This window comes from Mchenga conophoros, linkage group LG10 (assembly GCF_057382185.1).
Source record: "Mchenga conophoros isolate Kocher_MC1m ecotype Shallow Benthic linkage group LG10, M_conophoros_male_GT1.1, whole genome shotgun sequence".
Classification (NCBI taxonomy): domain Eukaryota; kingdom Metazoa; phylum Chordata; class Actinopteri; order Cichliformes; family Cichlidae; genus Mchenga; species Mchenga conophoros.
In genome coordinates this window covers 28,504,821-28,524,332 of record NC_140535.1, presented here as the reverse complement: position 1 = coordinate 28,524,332, position 19,512 = coordinate 28,504,821, and the positions used below count along the sequence as shown (strand labels likewise).

General features: G+C 41.3%; 1 protein-coding gene and 1 non-coding gene across 2 annotated transcripts in view; both read left to right on the top strand.

Annotated features, from left to right (window-relative positions):
• The first annotated feature begins 323 nt into the window (after window positions 1-323).
• The window catches only part of zbtb16a (zinc finger and BTB domain containing 16a), a 140,952-nt gene continuing 121,763 nt past the window's right edge, over window positions 324-19,512 (top strand). Inside the window, exons 1-2 of the mRNA XM_085289714.1 lie at window positions 324-559; window positions 3,611-4,937. Of these exons, the coding sequence (XP_085145840.1) occupies window positions 3,700-4,937 (1,238 nt within the window). The 5' untranslated portion in view covers window positions 324-559; window positions 3,611-3,699. The remainder of the gene's footprint in view (window positions 560-3,610; window positions 4,938-19,512) is intronic.
• On the top strand, window positions 8,902-9,009 carry LOC146566175 (U6 spliceosomal RNA). Its single transcript, XR_014894229.1, has one exon. It is a non-coding gene; the product is annotated as a U6 spliceosomal RNA (small nuclear RNA).

Below are 19,512 nucleotides of genomic sequence, written 5' to 3'. Positions count from 1 at the left end.
TGAATAATTTCTCCATTTGTTTTTTGGGTACGCTAATTATGTGCCAGACAGCACAGCTACACAGCTTCATCGCTCCTTTGCACTAAGTCATACCTGTCCCTCTGCTACACCAATTTTTGAACCGATATGAATGGAGTGAAAATATTAGAGGGTTTTTTTTATGAGCCCCTCTTCTTGAGTTTCCCTCCTGTAACGCCGAACCCATAAGTCAGCTCCTGGCTCGAGTTAAAGAACAACCGCAGGCTATGTGTGCGTTCAGGAAGCTGGAGAGAGGGCAGTGTCGCTCACCTTTCACTGCCATACTGTAACACAGGCGTTTGACATGAGACAGCCCCCTAGGTGTCTCACTTTCTCAGTGTTTGTATGGACTGGAACGCAGCGCCGGCTGCCCGCCTGCCTGCTTCTCGTCTGGCTGCGTTGACGTCAGCGCCGTGTTGATTTGCTAAGGCGAGAGAAGAAAGGAGTTAGAGCATGTTCTGAGAGCGGGTACTGCGAACTGCCTTACTATGCTGTAGCCCCAATCCCCCTGCACTATCCGGAATCAAAACGTGCAACTTAGGTGAGTACCAATCCGGGCTAAATGCAGCTGCAGTTTCCCGGCGACAAGTGCCAGACCCGCTACTCTGCATGTATCTAGTACTGTTTTCTTCGCGTACTTTCATTCACCATATGGATGTTTTGATGTGTTTATAGTGCTGAGGATCGGCTTTTTTATGCGTGTCCCCATTCAACCTCACGCTGAAGTTGACTGCAAACGCGACTTTGGCATGCGAGTTGGACTTGCGCACCGGAGTTCTGGATGAAAACAAGTGTTTACCTGATTGCGCTGCAAGGTGTTGAAGTTTGCATTAACGCACTGTAGCTCAGTGTAGAGATGTTAAGGTTGACGTAACCCCCCCCTTCTTCTTCTCGGGCTCGTTAGTATTCTGGAGATCGCAGTCAGAGGACGTGAGGTCTGGCTGTTTCACGGGGAGCCAGACAACATATGACGCCTCGCTGCGTGTGACTTTGAAATCGCGTTAGCTTGTTTTGGTGGAAATTTTGCTCATATTTTTTTTTTTAAGGACGGCGACACTCATGCTTGTCCTTGTGTCTCCAGACGCACCAGCGTGGCTTATTTAGCCGTGATGACATCATGATGGGGGACTAGAGACACTGGTTTTTACACACGAAACAACCGTAAATCCAGTCACTGTACAGGCGCACTGCCATTGATTGACAGCCAGCTAAATGTTTGATTGGTTACCAATAATCGGCTCGCCGTAGCACGCGCAGCACACTGTGAGGTGGGGGAACTGGTAACAGATGGCAAATTGATTTGTTATCGAGTGTGTCTGATCTCTCTCTTCCCCTTTCACTCTTTTTTTTCCTCTTTATCCCTTAGGCAGCTTTCCCGAGACCAAACCCCCCTTCTTTCTCCTTCACTGTTACAAGGTAGCGCTACAGTGTTCATCATGCCTCAAAGTCCACCTGTGCGTTGATCAAATGAGAGCTGGCTCAAATCGGAGACCCTTGCCTGCCGTCTGTGTCGCGTGTACTTTTTTAGCAGGCACCGGTATCTGATTGCCCCCCCTCCCCGTACCATTTTGATCTCTCCGCGTTTGTGTCTGTCAGTGTGGCTCATGGTCTGGAATATTGAACGCTGTTTATTCTTGTTGTGGCTGGCTCGTCAAGGCGCGCTATGGCAGACAACTCGTGATCAGATTGATTATGCTGCCTCTCTGTGAAGTCGGCGTGATGTGGTTATTGTCAGCGGTCCATATCGTCCTCCTGGGAGGAAATCTCTCCAGGCTTAATGTACTTAATGTAGTACGTGATGTTTTACTTAACGCATAATGTTGTGTATAATTTGTCTGGTGCGTCTGGCTAAAATTAACGCCGTCTAGACCCACGCAGCCTTTTTCCTTTATTAATAGAAAACAGACAAAGTCCCCAGACAGCAACTTTACATCCCAGTGAAGCCACAGTTTAGTTGATAACCCACAGAGCGCAACAAGCATTGATCATTTACGGGGCCATAAATCGGCGCTATTGGCATACCTGCAATAAAGATAATGTCGGGTTTTAGGCATGATCTCTGTTTACTGAGAGGCTAATTTCAGTTAGAGGAGAACCTGTGGTTTTATCATTACCTACATTCTACATCGATTTTTGTCAAGGTACGGAAAAGACAAACCGCCCAGTGCCCCCAAAAGCCGGGAGAATTATTTTCCGTTACTCTCAGCACTAACAATAGGTGCAGCATCATTTACCCCCTGAATATTCAGATTCAGTGTGTTTAGATGATCTTATTTATATATTATAGAAGGTTTGGCAAGAAAAAGAAACCTTATCATTTTTTCAAGGTTTATTTTTCCTTTCTTCTTTTCTTCTTTCTTCCTTTTCTTTTCTTTTTTTACAGGTGTGAAGGGAGGGAAAGAGCTGCCCAAGTTGTCTGTTTCATAATCTTTAAAAATTAATTTGAAGATTATTATTAATAAAAGCAATAATAATATTACAAATTTAGACAGCGTGTCACTTCTCACCAGACTTCATCTGACACACTTTGTCATTTGTCATAAGCCTGACTTATTCACTCTTCCGAAAACCTAAAAATTGGCCCTGAGTGAGCTTTTGTAGGTCAAAGGCGACACTAATCTGGTGACCATTCCTGCTTCACTTGGAGTAGGTGCAGTGGCAAATAACTGTTTAGTTAATTGGGACAATGAAGAAGCAGCATAGTTCAGTGTTAAACTGAATGTAGTGGTGAATCTGTGTATTCAATCTAAGCCAGCTTTAATTATTTTTTTGGTGCAGGTCAAAGTATAGGGTTGTGGGAGCGTGTTGCGTTGTTAACTTCAGTAATCAGGTTAACAGGAGTAGGAGGAGGACAAATTTGCGATTTTCAACATTAGCGACTGAGAGCTGTGTTTGGTACAGCAGTGTTGTGTGCTTTTGCCTCATCCTACTTTCCTTTCCACCCATTTCTGGCCGCTGCTCTCTGCTCCCGTCTGTGATGAGAATACTGAGTAAGATGCTATTTAATTTCAGAAAGGCTGCTGATGGTCTTTGTGAACCGAGCGGCAGTGAAAACCCACAATTCACACTTGTTTAACTGGTGTACATACCGATTAGATAACTAAATGAAGACATCTTTGTAACGTAACATATGTTGGACTGATTGATATGCAGGTTGAGCATGTTGGCTCACAAATTGTTTCCCTTCAGAAATCTACAGTCAATACTCTCTGCTGAATTTAAGAACAATGCCACTGAGCGGAGTGTTTACCACACTGGCAGGATATTTGCAATTGCCTCACACTTGCCATTTAGAGAGAGAAAGAGGTGGTATGTTTTAAATAAGCGTAACAAATTCATCACATTTATTTGCAGCGTGATTGCAATAATGAAAGGCACTTGTATTTTATGATAAACTGGAATTTAAAAAAATTTTCAAAAGAGAAAGCCCTTTCATTCATTCAGATTTTGAAGGGAAGAAAAAAAAAAAACGCAGACTGAGCATGTTGGATTTAAATGTGTAAAGACTAATATCTTTTTAACTCATGATACTTTGTACTCATGATACTCTACCAGAGCTGATTTTTTTTCTCCCCTCTTGTCGTCCATACAGGTTTCATCTTGTTTACAAAGATAGCTAAAAACATTGTTGATCGGGGAAGGAGAGCCTCATGAGTCGGCCTCGTGGTTTGCATCGACATCATGGATTTAACTAAAATGGGTATGATCCAGCTTCAGAACCCCAACCACCCCAATTCCCTGCTGCAGAAGGCCAACCAGATGCGTCTGGCTGGAACTCTGTGTGACGTGGTCATCATGGTAGACAGCCAGGAGTTTCACGCTCACAGGACTGTGCTAGCCTGCACCAGCAAAATGTTTGAAATCCTCTTTCACCGCAGCAGCCAGCATTATACCCTGGACTTTCTATCACCAAAGACTTTTCAGCAGATTTTGGAGTATGCTTACACTGCCACGCTCCAGGCCAAGGTGGAAGACTTGGATGACCTTCTGTATGCAGCCGAGATACTTGAGATTGAGTACTTAGAAGAGCAATGCCTGAAGATCCTGGAAACCATCCAGTCCTCAGATGAAAATGATGCTGAGGTCAACGCTAACGATGGAAGCACAGAGGAAGACGATGAGCGCAAAGGTCACAATGGAGCCAAAAACTCAAAAAAGCATTCCATGGGGAGCCCCTATCTGTCAGGTACACAGCAAGTCTCTAACATGCCCGGGGTCGTCGACCAGAGTCCCTCCGTCTCCACTTCCTTTGGTGTCTCCACCCTGAGTCCCACCAAAGCTGCTGTGGACAGTCTGATGAGCATCGGCCAGTCTCTGCTCCAGCAGGGCTTTGGTGGTGAACAACTAGTTCACGGCAACTCCAACCAACTGATGACTGAGATCAAGACTGAGATGATGCAAGTGGATATGGGTGGCAATGGCCACGAAAGCCCACAGAACATGGAGTCCAGTGCCTCCAGCAATGGAGAACGAAGTGGGGAGGACAGGAACAGAGATGGTCCCGGAACGCCAACCAGGAGCAGCGTGATCACCAGTGCCCGTGAGCTGCATTACGTCCGTGACGAAGGCATGGGCGACTCTCAAGCTGAAGTCAGTCAGATGGGGATGGAAGCAATGGCTGGAATGACTGAGAAACATCTGGCCTCTCTCTACTCCTTACCTGTCAATCATAAATCAGATGCCATGATGTCCATGCCAGTATCCATGGCGTCCGCTCTGCCCATGTCCCCAGCCCTGGCTATGTCTATGGACTTCAGTGCCTATGGGGGACTCCTGCCTCAGAGTTTCATCCAGAGAGAATTCTTCAGCAAGCTTGGGGAGCTGGCAGTGGGCATGAAACCAGACGGCAGGAACCAGCATGAACGTTGCAATGTTTGCGGTGCAGAGCTACCAGATAATGAAGCTGTGGAGCAGCACAGGTAAGACAACTTTTCTTCTGAAGATAGTTGCTTAAAAATTTTTTTTTTAAATTGTTTTGTTCTTGAAATTTGTGTCCCTTTTTTAGCATTTCAACTACCCTTAATTTGACTGAAATTTTGAATGTTTATTTATGAATTCTTGATGTGCATCAGATTGTGAAATTAAGTCACTTGGCTTCATTTTACTAATTCATGATCCACATAGTAACTTAATTCCTATTGTTAATAATTTAAAGTGGACAGCTTTTTGCTTTGAAATTATGAGAAATAGCAAATAGTAACATCCTTTTATAATCACAGAAACCTTAGTTTTGTGTGGCTGACAGCTCAAACTTGGAGATTTGCTCCTTCAGTAACTACCAGGCCTGTCCAGGTGACCGCTGAAGGAGTGCTGTCTTAACATTGTCCAAGACCATTAGTCACACCTTACAAGATGTGGGCGGCAGCTATCACACACACTTACCAAAGTGGAACCCCCTCATCCTGGAATCAATTCCCCTCCCCTTTCCCATAACTGCACAAGGGGGGCCTTTATTAGCTTGATAATTGGAGTAGATGGTCAGTCCAGGAAATGAGTGCTGAACCTGGGCTTTGAGACAAGGAGGTAGCTCTTGGACAGGAGAGTGACAGTAAACCAGAAAAACCCCCAGAGTTTTTGCCCCGAAACCTCACTTGAATTACTGAAAGTTTTTCAAATCTCTCTATCCCTTTTTTCTGACATAATACCCTGCTCAATTTGATATATTTTACTGGATTTCTGTCATATTTGGATTGACCCTGGTTGAGCAAGCAAACTGAATATTAATCTTGCATGACCTCTCTTTCGTGCTGTCGTAATGTTTAAGAAATGTTACTTTGAAGGCCACCTTCTCACCCTGCAGTGTTTGCTTGAATCAATGCAAAGGAATGCACAGTGGTTAAAGTTCACCGGAGGATTTGAACCTTATCACCCGTCCCATCATTCTTGAGCTGGTATCTTGGCATACATGGCTAAGCACTGAAGTGATTCAGTCCAGACTTTCAAGTTAAAGAAATATTACCGAATAGGTTTGACTCTATTAAAGACATACAGGAAGTCACAGTGTATATATTTGTGTAACCTTCATGATCAGAGCTAATTTTTCATTAAGTTAAAGAGGATTTTTGCATTGACTCATATTACACGTCTAAAAATCATAAGGAGAGAAAAAGAAGTGGCTTTTGCGCATATGATTAGTTCATCCTAAGCAGGCTTTTACAGCCACTTTTTAAATGTGAATGGGTCAAATGCAGAGAAAAACAAGTAATTTCCCCATGGGGATCAATAAAGTATCCATTATTATTATTATTATTATTATTAAAAAGAAAAGAAGCACAATAGCCTCTTCTTTAGCTGCATTAATGTAGCCGAACTGCGTTAACGGACAGGCTACGCTCGTCTCTGTCTTGAGAAAAAGTGTGGCGTGTGAAATGGTTGCCTGTGTTTCAAGAGGAATTTCATCAATTCACTCAAGCTGGGAAATCTTGTATCAAAGGAGATTTCCAAACCGTTTCATGCATTGATCTCACCGCCTCACCCCATAGCATACTAATGGGTTAATTTACACTGGTTGATACACCGACACGACACTGTTTAATATTGTATGTGCTGTCCTGACAGCCTCCTGAAGTGTAGAAATCAAACATTGCATCATCCGCTGTCTGCTCTGCCATTTTGACATGAAAGGTCCGCTTCGCCTGAGATGCTTGATAATTCAGACGCTTCTCGTGTCCTCACAAACTCCACTGTGGGTCATTTGGTATCATATCCAGTCCCTGCTTCTTCTTTTTTTTCTTTATTTATTGCTTATTTTTTATGGCTATCCTGTCACACTTCTTAATCGTCCTGATGGGTATGCAAGATGTTTTATTTCAGACAAGTGGAGTCGTGTTCCCTCTGACTAATTACGCATCATTCCCCCGGAGCAACTGTGTCAGGGTCAGCACTGCCTCTGCAACAAACGCATAAAAAAGTTGGCAAAGTTCACTTAGGTGCGGGCAGGTCAAGTCAAACATGAGTCTAATTGTTTCCAGATGTGGCACAGGTCAGTGGTGTGAGGTGTCAATGTGGGCTTCTATGTTTAAATGAATGCACCGAAAAGTGCCCACTTCCTGTATAAATCTAGTTTCTGCAACCTTTCATAAAAACACTGAATTCATTATGTATTGGCAAAACAAGTGTAAGGAGTTGCTTATTGACTGTGTTTGCTTCTTTTTAAGCAGCAGAGATGCTACCTTGATATTAGGTTAATGAAAGCCTTATAATGTACATCAGTTTAGAATAAATTATTATAATTGAAGGGAAAAAGCTTATATTGAATGTTATGTCAGAAGTAGATTTTTGCCTGCTTTTTCTGATCTGATAGCTGATCAATTAACTTAACTTTAGACTAATTCCTTTAATGATTGACTATCTTAAGATAACTATAGATATTTGAGGATTTTGCCTTCTTTGAACTACTTTATAAGTAGTTGTGTTATCTGTATTTTACCTTGGGTATTGTAAAAGCACTGATGTTGAAAGTTTAACTTATTGTGCAAACAAAAATGAGCTTAATGAAAGGTTTACTCTGACTTATAAGTGCCTGAGTTTCCTTGTATTTAATCTAAGTCTATCTGACCATGGCAACTTTTCCCCTCCACCTTCCCTCCATCAGGCCACCAGCTCACGTCCCCACTGACAAGCCCTAGATTTATTTAGCCCACGGTGTGCATTGTTGGGGCTTTAGGCAGACAGGATTACAGCAATATTTTAGCAACCCTTGCACTGAGAAAATAATCAACACAGGAAGGGACTGAGTGATTATTTAGAAAATAAATGCATGATGCAGGGGGCTAATTCTGCAGAGGCAGTGGGGGTAGTTGGGGGGGGGGGCTCCTCTGCTTGGTATTCCAAACACAGCATCCAATTCACGGGAACTAGCCTTGGGTTTATCTCTTTCACTTAATCGTCCATTCTCATGCAAATGATTGACCCTCGCTGTAATGTACATCACATAAGTGAAAAAAAAGAGCCTGTTTGAAAGGAGCTTTTCCAGCATATAGCCGTTAAACATTACTGATAAGTATCAATGCTATAGCAGTGTCTTTTCATAGTACAGCCTGGGTTTATTTTTGGAGGGGCACAGGGGCGATGAATGAACGGGATAAGTCAATGAATTCCTTTTTGTCTGCTCTGTTTTCGCTCCTGTTATTTTTATTATTGATGGCAGTGTTTGGGGCAGAGGCTGGCAGCGGTGGAAATAATCACCCTCGCATTAACCTCCGCACGCGCACACACTTGTGTTCATTACTTTTCACATACACTCCCCTCAGCAGTAGCAGGCAGCGCTCACTCTTCCATTTCCTCCTCTTTTGTGGCAAAGGGGACGGAGGGCGCTCTAATACCCCAGGCCGCAGGTGTTTAAACAGCAGGCCCAAGGCCCTTATCTGTGCATATCAGAGTGGGACAGATAACCCTTGGCGCTCCTTCTTAGTAAACCAAGAGCAGATTGAGTTCAGATAGCGGTCCAATGCATTTGTTGCAGGTGATAACAATGTATGCACATACACACACGTATGTAACCTGCACACTAAGGGGAAGCTGTTGGAAGGTATAGATGTTGTTTCCTTACACAATGACATTCAGTTGCTTTGGTCACTAGCAACAATTAACCACCACTAGGGCTGGGCCATATTATACCGTTCACGGTAATACCGGTATAATGTTAGGCAACGATAGGAAAATGAAATATCGCGATAGAATGGGAGTAAAACGCGCATGCGCAGTGCCTTTGTTTTCATACGCACATGGCCGATTGTTGAATGAAACAAATGAACCAGAATTGGTTTGTAAAAATGGTGCAACTTCAGTGATGTGGAACTGGTTTGGCGTTTGTCCGTCAGATACACGACAAAGCACATTTTTTTGCAGAACATGCAAGCGGCCGTCGTTATTGTCGTATTTGTGCTTGCTTCGGCAAGCGCGTACGCTAAATTGGATACGATACAGAGAAGATTAGCATGGCCCCTGCGCAAGGATGACACACAAATTCGTGAGACCCTCACGAGCGATTGATGATTGGGAGCTGGTCGTGAGGTGTTAATCACTTCTCGTTACCCCACGTATACTACACGATGCACGATGAAGGCCAAAATCGGCTCAAAATGGGCCTAAAACTGCACAGTGTGAGCCCAGCATTAGAGCAGCAATGTTTGTTCCCCTCAGAGAAAGGGAAGAATGGGAAAAGGAAAACACCTGGCTGGAAAAAGTTAATATGGGCATGTGCAGTGAATATCAGCGCTATGTGGCCAGAAGTGTGATAATATAATTTATTTTGTGTAATAAACAACTGCAAGAATAGATGATTACAACAAATAGATGACTAATACATAAAAGTAATACATAGATTAATAATGATGATGAGTTATGATGCGTAATCATGGGAACAAGCGGGTTTACAAACAGGAGCAGCTGATTAGCATTAGAAAAGCTGAAATAATACCTCAACTGAAGCCAATTGTACTAAATGCACTAAATGTGCACTGTTACAAGAATGTTTTTCTTTCTATTGTTTTCTATTATTTTAAGTTAAGCAGGACAGAGTTCTTTTAAAGAAAGATTTACTTATATTCTCAAAAGTTAAGCATGACAGGCTTCTGTTTAAGAAAGAGACCTGTTTTATCGTGTTAATGTTGTCATTTTGAGCTAAAAATAAATGGCTAAATGATCATTTGTTTCACATGTGTTCATATCACAAAGAATACACATCTACTTAAATCAAATTCAAGTCAAATGGTTAAAAAAATAATTTCACACACAAAAAAAGAGCTAGAAAATTCACCACACTGGGAAGGGTGAAGACAATTGGGTCGCCCGGCCCTGGCCACGAGGTGTCCCTTATTTATTTTTCAGGGAGTTGGCAACCCTAGTCAGGAGAACAACTGAGATAATCCATAACAACTGAGATAATCCATCCACAATACGAGGTTAGTCATTAATATACTGCAACAACATGGGAATAGAGCAGCTGCCAGAGAATTCAACATTAATGAATCAATGGTACAGAAGTGGAGGAAGCAAGAAGAATGAGTTTAATAAAGTTTGATTTATCTGACTGCCTTGTTTCGCTTAATGTGCCTTATAATCCCGTGCACCTTATGGTCCGAAAAATACGTACTGCACACTGCAGTTTAATGTTGCAAAGCACCTCTTTTTAACTTCAGTGGATATTATACATGGTTATGCTCAGGATATGTCAGCCCATTTCTACTGGAAATGCCTTTTGGTTAAACTTTCAGCAAGGAATTTGTATTCGCACTGTTAAATTTTTATATAGCTTTAATGTACATAAAAACCAGCTTCTTGTTTAAGTGAAAATAAATGGAAGGTTGTCTTTTTGCACTAGTAATGTTGTGGAGTTGTATTTTGTCTTGCATCAATTATATCGTCAGTTATATCGTTATCGCAAATTTTCAAATATATATCGTGATAAATATTTTTGGCCATATCGCCCTGCTCTAACCACCACCCCCATCCCCAGTGAGCTCCAATAAGCATAAAGGATGCCTGCAAGACAGTTGAAGGGACTCAATGGTACCAAATGTCAACTAATAAATACACCTGTTTCATGACAACAAAAACACACATTTTTTGTAAATACAGTATGTCTATATACTCATATATGTATATATATATATATATATATATGTATGTGTGTGTGTGTGTGTGTGTGTGTGTGTGTGTGTGTGTGTATGTATGTATATGTATATATATATATATATATATATATATATATATATATATATATATATATAAAAAAAATACTTCCTTTGATATATTTTTTTCCGCACTTCACCAATTTTTCCAGTTGTAACTGTCTGGGTTAGGATTTACAGGAATACGTGTGATGGCATCCAGTGATGAAAACCACTGACAAAAATATAAATCGAACAGCATGCAAATGTGGAGATGCACCAAAATAAACCCCCAAAACCTTTCGATGTCTTTATAAGATGCATATATATGTATGTGTATGTATATATAAGTCCCTTATGGTGTTGTCATGTTGTTATGGTTAGATAAAGTTATTTGAATACATATAATAAAAACTGTAAAAGCATTTAAAATTAAACTAACTTATCTTTTTAACTATTCGGATCTTTTTGATTGGTGGTCAAACTGACAATTCAGAAACACGGAATAACATCCTCTGTGATATAGTCGACAATCCAGTCATAGTCACCAGTCTTTTCACTCGTGGTGATTGATAGTGCCTGTCATAAAATTGCAAAAGGACCTGTCAAAAATTTCAAACCAGCACAGCACTGCGCCCATTTTGCAACCACAGCAGTTGTAGCTTAATGTGGTAGCCAACTACCTCGGGCCATGTCGTTTTAACTCTCACGATTAGATATATTAATATTATCTCATAAGTTCCATAGCTCTTATTTCTATTAGCAGCTAGACTGAAGACTCTACAACACTGAGCAGTGTTGTTCTTTCGACATACAACAAAACCACAAGGTTCTGATGCCGTAAGAAAACTGTCTGTGCCGATCACAGTGCATAACCTCACAAATAGAGTGTGTGTGTGTGTGTGTGTATAAAAAATCAGACTGTTGCTGTTGTTTGAGAGGTGACATCCGGTATAGTTTGTGCAAAATCCCCAGACAGCAGTCCAGAGTGTTTGTTGACCTCAAAATAAGAGCCCTTCTGTATCCTGCTCATCTTAAATGTAAAAAGTAGGGGAAAAAACTACATGTGCTAACAATAAAGGATAAATATCTGTGCTTTGAAGTAGGTAGTCAGATATTTGCTTCATTGTCACAGTCTTACTCACTGAATACAGTATGTCGCCTTTGATCTTAAATAAGAATGACTAAGGGAGCAGCAGACTTTTGATTCTAACCTGTAAAACTGTGCAAGCATTTTCCTGCTTCCTGAAAGTAGCTGGGCAACAAAGCATCCATTACATGGCAGTGGATTACCCTCTATTTGAAATCACTCAGTGAGTTAAGTCTCCCCTGCTTGCACTCAGAGGTACAGTACATGTTGGTGTAATAATCCAATAGCACAAAAAGCCTCACTCAACGAAAAACACCTCTCCAAGAAACACCTAAGCCACAGACAACAGCAGAGGGCTTATTCAAGTCTGGCTGCCACATCATTTCCCTTTTATCCTCGCACAGGTGCTTTCTTTTTTTGCCCCTATTGGAGGTGCGGTGTTTGTTTGTGCCCCTAAGGAACTGCTGCTTTGACCAGGCCCGTGGTGATAGCCAGAGCCGAGGCAGCTGCTGGCTGAGTCCCAATTATAGACAGGCTTTAAAAGGCTCTGGTTGAACCGTAAAGATTTACACCGCCATCGCTGTGATCTCAGATCTGGGCTCTGTCCTCACTGTCAGGATAGGGAGATGTATCGATTAAAGACTTAACTCAGGGGGCTGCATCTTGTGGAATATACTACACGCACACAAGCGTGCAGATCAAGCGTCTTATTGTCCTACACTGCGATGTCATCAGGTGGCACAGGAAAGTAGTCTTTTTAGAGAGGGCGGGGGGAAAAGATGCTTTTTTGGAAACGGTGTGGTGGTGGTGGTAAGAAATAAGATAAGTAAGAGAAGGGCAGCACCAAGATAGGGGTTGGGGGATACCAATATGCAGACAGTGGCTGTGGCAATGGAGGGAGGCGATCTAATCAAGCAGCAGATTAGATCGCCTTCCTCCCTGAGATAAGAGTGGAGGGAGTGTGCTTGTGCAATAAAAGTTAGCAGCTTGACTCGGTGTGACCAGCTGCCTCTGTGTGGCTAACAGCGCTCAGCAGACGTGGCCTTTGCTGATGCGGTCTGGCTTGGAGTGCTATGAAGCAAATACACTGAGGCCCCCATCTTTTGTCTATGTGGGGGAACTTGTGGTTTGGAGAGAGGGTTAATGATAACATACTGTACTCTAAGTTGGCCTTCTTTGTAACCATGCAAGCTTGTGGATTTTTTTCTCTTGTATTTTTTTGAGAGGCCAGGGTGGGGACTCAAGGGGAGTGCTAATTACTGCTAGTTATCAGGTGACATGCAAATGCATTATCACCCCTAACTTCCTGATGTGTATCTCTAGTCCCAGAAGCTGCAGTGCGAGTGTTGGCAGGAGGAGAGGCTGTGGCACAAAGGCTGTGTGTAAATTACCGCACAGATAAATGCATAAGCAGAGTTTCTCTATTTTACAATCTGCCTTTTGGCAGACTTTTCTTACTGTATTAAGGTCCATGCATCCATTGTCAGCTTTCCCATTAAATAAGAAAAAGTCAATAGAATTAGAATGATCTGACCTTAAAGCTCAGTGGGTTTTAGTTCTGGTTCATGGAGCCCTTCCTCTGTTCTCCTGGACCTGAACGCTGTGGGTTCTAATCCCATCGATATCCCATTAGCATCCCCTCTCCGGGTCCCCGCCACATGAAAGAAGATGTGCCGGTTCCCTCTCTCTGATTCTATCACTCTGGCGGACCGTAGGGAGGACGGCCACAATGAGTAAATGTGCTGAAGCCAAAGGGCCAACCCAAGTGTGCTCACAAATGTCCTGTGAGTATGCGCCTGTGTGTATGTGTGTGAAATAGCTGCCACCGCCACCTCGGAGGCCCCCTAGCCTCCCTGGGAAGTATCAAACCGGAGCCCTTCGCAGCTTCAAGCGAGAGAGCTACTAATTAGCCTCTTTGTTGCCACTTGAATGGTTTGCCAGAGATTGGCAAGGGGCCCCAATGGAGTGATACCAGCACACTAAGAAGCTGGTCATAAAAATTACCCCCCATTCTCTCCACCATCACCTGTCACAAAGGAGCTCTCAGGTAGGAAAATGAGGCCAGAACAGCACAACGTGAGCTTTTTATCCTTCTCTTTAGAGACTGACGGATGATGTTTGCTCAACAGGTTGATTCTGGGTTCGTGCTAGCTATCTGCTCATAAGCTGGAGGGCAAGGCCACATATAATTGCAACAGCTTTAATGTTATTGATAGCATAAGCTCAGCGTTCTCCTCTTTAAATTGCTGAGTGAGAAGTCGAGTTAACATCGAGTAGCAAATCGATATGCAAAATCAGATTATTTTAGAAGTGCTGCTGATGTAAGCCAGGTTATTGGCTTGTTTAAGTGAACGCACAACCACTTTTCTCTATAGGTGAAAAAAAAAGTAAAAACAGTGTGGGTGAGTTTCACAATTATGTACCCTGAACAAGAACTAATATGGCATAAAGAACCACCAAATCAATACTTTGCACAAAAGAGTTGTTTGCTACAATAACATTATCAGATTTTGTGGGTTATGAGATTTATTTGTTTTCTTAGTGTTCCTTGAGACAGTTATCCAAACAAAAGTTAATAGTTCCATACTCCCTAATTTATGCTTTAGTATTAAAATACATCAAACCCCCCCCCCCCCCCCCCGAAAGTTATTTATTTCAACACACTAATTGGAAGAACAAGAATTTGAGTAAATAATGTTAGAGGTGGTGCTTTTTATGTTTTTTAGATTACATCATTGATTAACCTCTAAAAACATTATTACTATAATAATTTACATTGAGTATTTCTTCACGGGTTTGTCAGGAATCTCAGCCCTGACCCTGAACCTTAAATAAGAGGCTACAAGAGTTAAATGTTTTCTTAAAAGTTGTATTACTAAAGATGAATGTGATTATGTTATAACAAAGCAGCCTGTCTGACTGTCAGACTATTCAAAATGCTCTCCGATCCATATTTCTGGCAACTGACATGCTGCTCGGTGAGCGCCGTGGCAGGAGTGCAATGAATGTCAAGGCGACTTGCAGCTTTAGCCCTGACCGACACATTTTAAGCTCCGCTGTAATCCAGGAGGGATCAGTTGGGTAAATCATGGCATAAAGCTTAAAACCATAATTGATTTATGTATTTGCTGACCGAAGACGCCCAGAGAGATTAACGGAGGGAGAGAGCCGATGATGGATATGCCGACCCCCTCGTGCAGCCTGCGTGCTAGGTGGGGGGATGAATTCAATTGAAGGGAGATTTGTCAGCTTGAAAAGGAAGAATGTCTAAAAACAGAGTGAGAGTCTGAGAATAGTCTCACTGGAGTTGCATTTAAAACTTCAATCTGTATGTAAGTGTCTGTATTTTTTGTTGTTGTCAGCTTTAGTAGCTGATTAAATTAAACTTGTGCCAAAACAGGCTTGGTGTGATCAGTAGATTTGATTAGCCTCCAGTTCGTTCACATATGTTAATTTTTCTGTTACTTTAAGTATTATATTTAAAATCAAATTTAAAATTTTCTTTCTTTAAGGCAGCCAAATTATTCTTCATTTAATGTTAATCTAATTTAATATTCCTGTCACAGCCAACAGTATTTTTACTGATTACATGACCTTGGTGTGATAGCTGCTGTTACCCACTGTTGATTTATTTTTATACATTTATAAAAATGACAATAAGGATATATAGTATGCAACTCTATGTAGCATTTACATTCCTGTGCTGATCATAGACATGTCTTCGTAAAAAGACATCATCAATCTCACATTAATTGGCATTATAATTTCCAGATTGTCACTGATGAGCTACTTGACACTCATTTAATTGGTCAGATGGCGACCCTGGTGTAGCCAGCACGTGAATTTCTCTGACACCTTATGAATCCTCTCTTTCTTGTTTACTGCCCGACTGTCAGACATCTCCAAGGTCTTTCTTGACCATTTCCAGATTGTTTCGTGTTTGTCTGTTTGTCCCTGGGCCCCGAAAGGCGAGAGTGGGATAGTAAAAAGAAGGAGGGAGAAAAAAAAGCCATTCCATTTCCTGGACTGATCGCTGAAGCGGATTGCTCTGACATGTCATGACTCAAACAGCATCATTTCTGCCACTCCTGTCTCGGTGCTGACCTTACAAATGATGCTGTAGGCTCCCGCCATATGCCATTAAGCATGCTGTAAAACGGGATGGGGTTTTATCCCCCTTCAAGCGTGCAACAGCTTTCACTCTCTGTTCTCACCTCTCGGAAAACAAAAAGGAGATTACAGGAGTGTTTTTCTCTCTCATAGTTTTGTCCATATACTTTTTTCTCCTCTTCCATTCCCAGCTTGTGTTTTATTGCCTCCTGTGAGTGTTGGTCTGAGGCAAGGAGCTGAAGCTTCCCTAACAGGTGTTTGGGTGCTTATCACACACGTCTGTGCCCTTATCTCTAGCCCTCAGCTTCCTGCATCCTCTCTCTTGCATGCCTCAGAGTGGGGATATATTTCACTTAGCCTCTGACCCAAAACCTTCCTCTCTATCTCTTTGGGTCTCTCTTCCTCCTTCGCTCGCTTGCTCTTGCTAACACACTCTCTCTCTCACACACACACTCTCACTCACACACACACACACACACACACACACACACACACACTGTGTGATAGACGAAACGAGACTATGAAGACATTTCATCATTTTAACGCAACTTGACTTTCTTTGATCATTTCGTTTTCTTCATATTAATCATAGCCCGCAGTATGCTCCTTAAATTGAAGATTCTTGGGAATAAGTAAGAGTGCAGCAACAATTACTTTAGTTATCAGCATCTCTTCTTGTTTATTTTCTGTAATAATTGATCAGCGGTGAAGGATGTGAGACGTCAAGAAATGGTGAAGAATTCCAGCTTTTGGCCGAGGCGATGTTCTTAAAAAAGTTTCGGTTTTTCCAAGTTACATGTTTTGTTAATTACGAAAAAATTGTGTTGCCCCACCAAAATCAAATGGTATCCTCCAACTGGCATAGGCTGTTATAGAGAGGGAGGAAAAAACCTTGAATTACAGCGTAAATATTTTAGTGGCTTTGGCACAGGGGCAGCTTTGATGTTGTTCAGACCCGTGAGTTTGATGCAGCATTTTGTCAGAGTGATTGGTCTCAGGCTTTAGCCCTTCCTCCACATTCCCTCCATCCTTCCCTACTCCCAAGCCCCACACAGGGACAAAGGCTAAAGTGTCTGTGGGATGGGGTTGTGATGGTGGTTTGGAGGGGGTTGACCCCATCCAAGGACCTGACAGGGGCCCTTCTTTTTTTTTTTTTTTTCCATAATCCCCATTCTGAGTGGGTACAGAGGGGAGAGAACCCGCACTCTAACACCCATGAGAGACTCTATTGTGAGTAGCAGGCTCTGTTACAGTAGGACGGATGCAGGGGTCTAAGGCCCAGATAAACGCTGGGGTCAGCCAGGCCCCCGTTATTTACAGTAGACCCTTTCATTGGCCGCCTGAAACAGGAGCCTGTGGTGGAGGTGGTGGCGGCGGGGCTTCAGGGGACGATCACTGTTTGTGCTCAGCCAGGCCTCCACTATAGGTCAAAGAGCACGGGGGGGTGGGGCCACAGGGGTTACAGACCTGACTTTTGTCTGTGCGTTGGGGGAGTTGCTGCTTCATCGAGGAGAAGAAAAGGTGTTGGGGGTGGGAAGGGTTGTGTCCGTCCAAAAACGGCAGCCAAGATGACTTCCATGAACACTTTTCTATAATGTGACATAACTAGATTTAGATCTAAAGGAAAAAAGAGCAAAACTGTGTGTCAAAGGTATGTTATTAATGTGTGTACATTTTTTTTCATACATTATATTTCTTATACAACAAAGTCCAGCACTGTACATGAAGCTTAATAATTCTAAAATCAAGGAATTATTTTTATTTATTTTACATTATTTCAAGACAATTGGATTAAAGTGTAGATATTTTTGCACAACAATATGTAAGTTAGTATTTAACCTCATTGTACAGCAAATTATTTATCACAACAATTAATTCTGCCCCAGAACTAACAGTTTTAGAGTCTTCATCATGTCAAATTGCAGTTTGGTTCAACATTTGTCGTCTGGGTTGAAGATATTGTTAGTACCAACTCAAACTGGCATTTATATTTCAAGTTTTACTTTATTTTAGGCAAAGAACATTTTATTTTTGATGTCATTCTTTCAAAAACTAATCAATTAATACGTTTTGAAGTTTCTCAGATTATTAAAGACATGTTTATTTTTGCCCATTTTCTTTTTATTCCTGGACAATAATAACACAGGAGCTGCTGGATACAATTACTTCAGAAATGTGCAAAAATTAAAAAATGGTTTAACAGGAACAAACTATCGCTAAATCTAAGTAAAACTAAAATTATCTTATTTGGGAATTCCCTTAGAAATGCACAAGTGCAGATTCATGTAGATGGTGTGGAAATTGAAAGAGTACTTGAACATAAGTTTCTTGGTGTGATTATAGATGATAAATTAAACTGGAAGTCTCATATAAATCATATACATAACAAAATTTCAAGAAGTGTCTCAATCTTGAGTAAAGTAAAACACATTCTGGACCACAAATCACTCCACATTCTCTATTGTTCCCTGATTGCACCGTATTTGAATTACTGTGCAGAGGTTTGGGGCAATACTTACAAATGTTCGCTATCATCAATCTTTATATTACAAAAAAGGGCCATAAGGATAATCCATAAAACTGGTTACAGAGATCATACAAATCCACTATTCTTAAAATCAAAAATTCTAAAATTCACAGATCTGGTTCATTTTCTCACAGCACAAATTATATATAAAGCAATAAATAACCTGCTTCCTGACAATATTCTAAAAATGTTTTCTAAAAGGGAACGGGGATACAATTTGAGGGGGGAATTAAATTTAAAACATCCTCGTATCCGTACAACATTAAAAAGTTTTTGCATCTCTGTGTGTGGAGTGAAGCTGTGGAACAGACTAAGTAAAGATATGAAGCAATGTCCAAGCATGGCGCAGTTTAAAAAGCGGTTTAAGGATATGGTTTTTACAGGGTACAGGGAAAAGGTAGAGATTTGATAGGGTGTTCTTGTCTAATATTTTCATGTGTGTGCGCATGCACGGGTTTGTTGGTATGGGTGGGTATGTATGTATGTATGTATGTATGTATGTGTGTGTGTGTATATATATATATATATATATATATATATATATAAAAAAATTGTAGGTTGTGTATCCTTCAGGTGTTAATGGGGTTATTGAAAATGTGTATATGTGTGTATATACGTAGGTATGGATAGATAGAAACATATATGTGTATATATTAAAAAAAAAAAAAAAAAAAAATTACACATAACATATAATGTAATTACAAGGAGGTAATTCTGTAGTCTATTGATACTAGATAGTGGAAAAGGGGTGGGATTAAATAAGCTTATGCTTCTTCCTGCTCCTTTTTGAACATGGACGTTATTTGGAGTTGTGGTTGCTCGTTTTCCTTTTGTTTGCTTTGTTCATTTGTCTCTTTTAATTCTATTTTTTTTATTTTATACTTTTTCAACATGTTCAAAATAAAGATTCAATCAACACTTTGCTAGAAAACAAGATGAAATTCTGCAGAACTGTCCAACACAAAGAGCAATGGCAGCAGTATAAAAGCAAAATATTTTATTTTAATTTTTTTATCGTTTTTGCCAGGTGAAAAAAACTGAAAATTCAGCACCGTCACAAATAACCGCATGCCTGTTTCAATTGTCCTGCAGTGACTCAGTGACCTAAAAACACGTCCTGCCATAGAAGGTAAAGAAACATAGCCTTTAAAAGA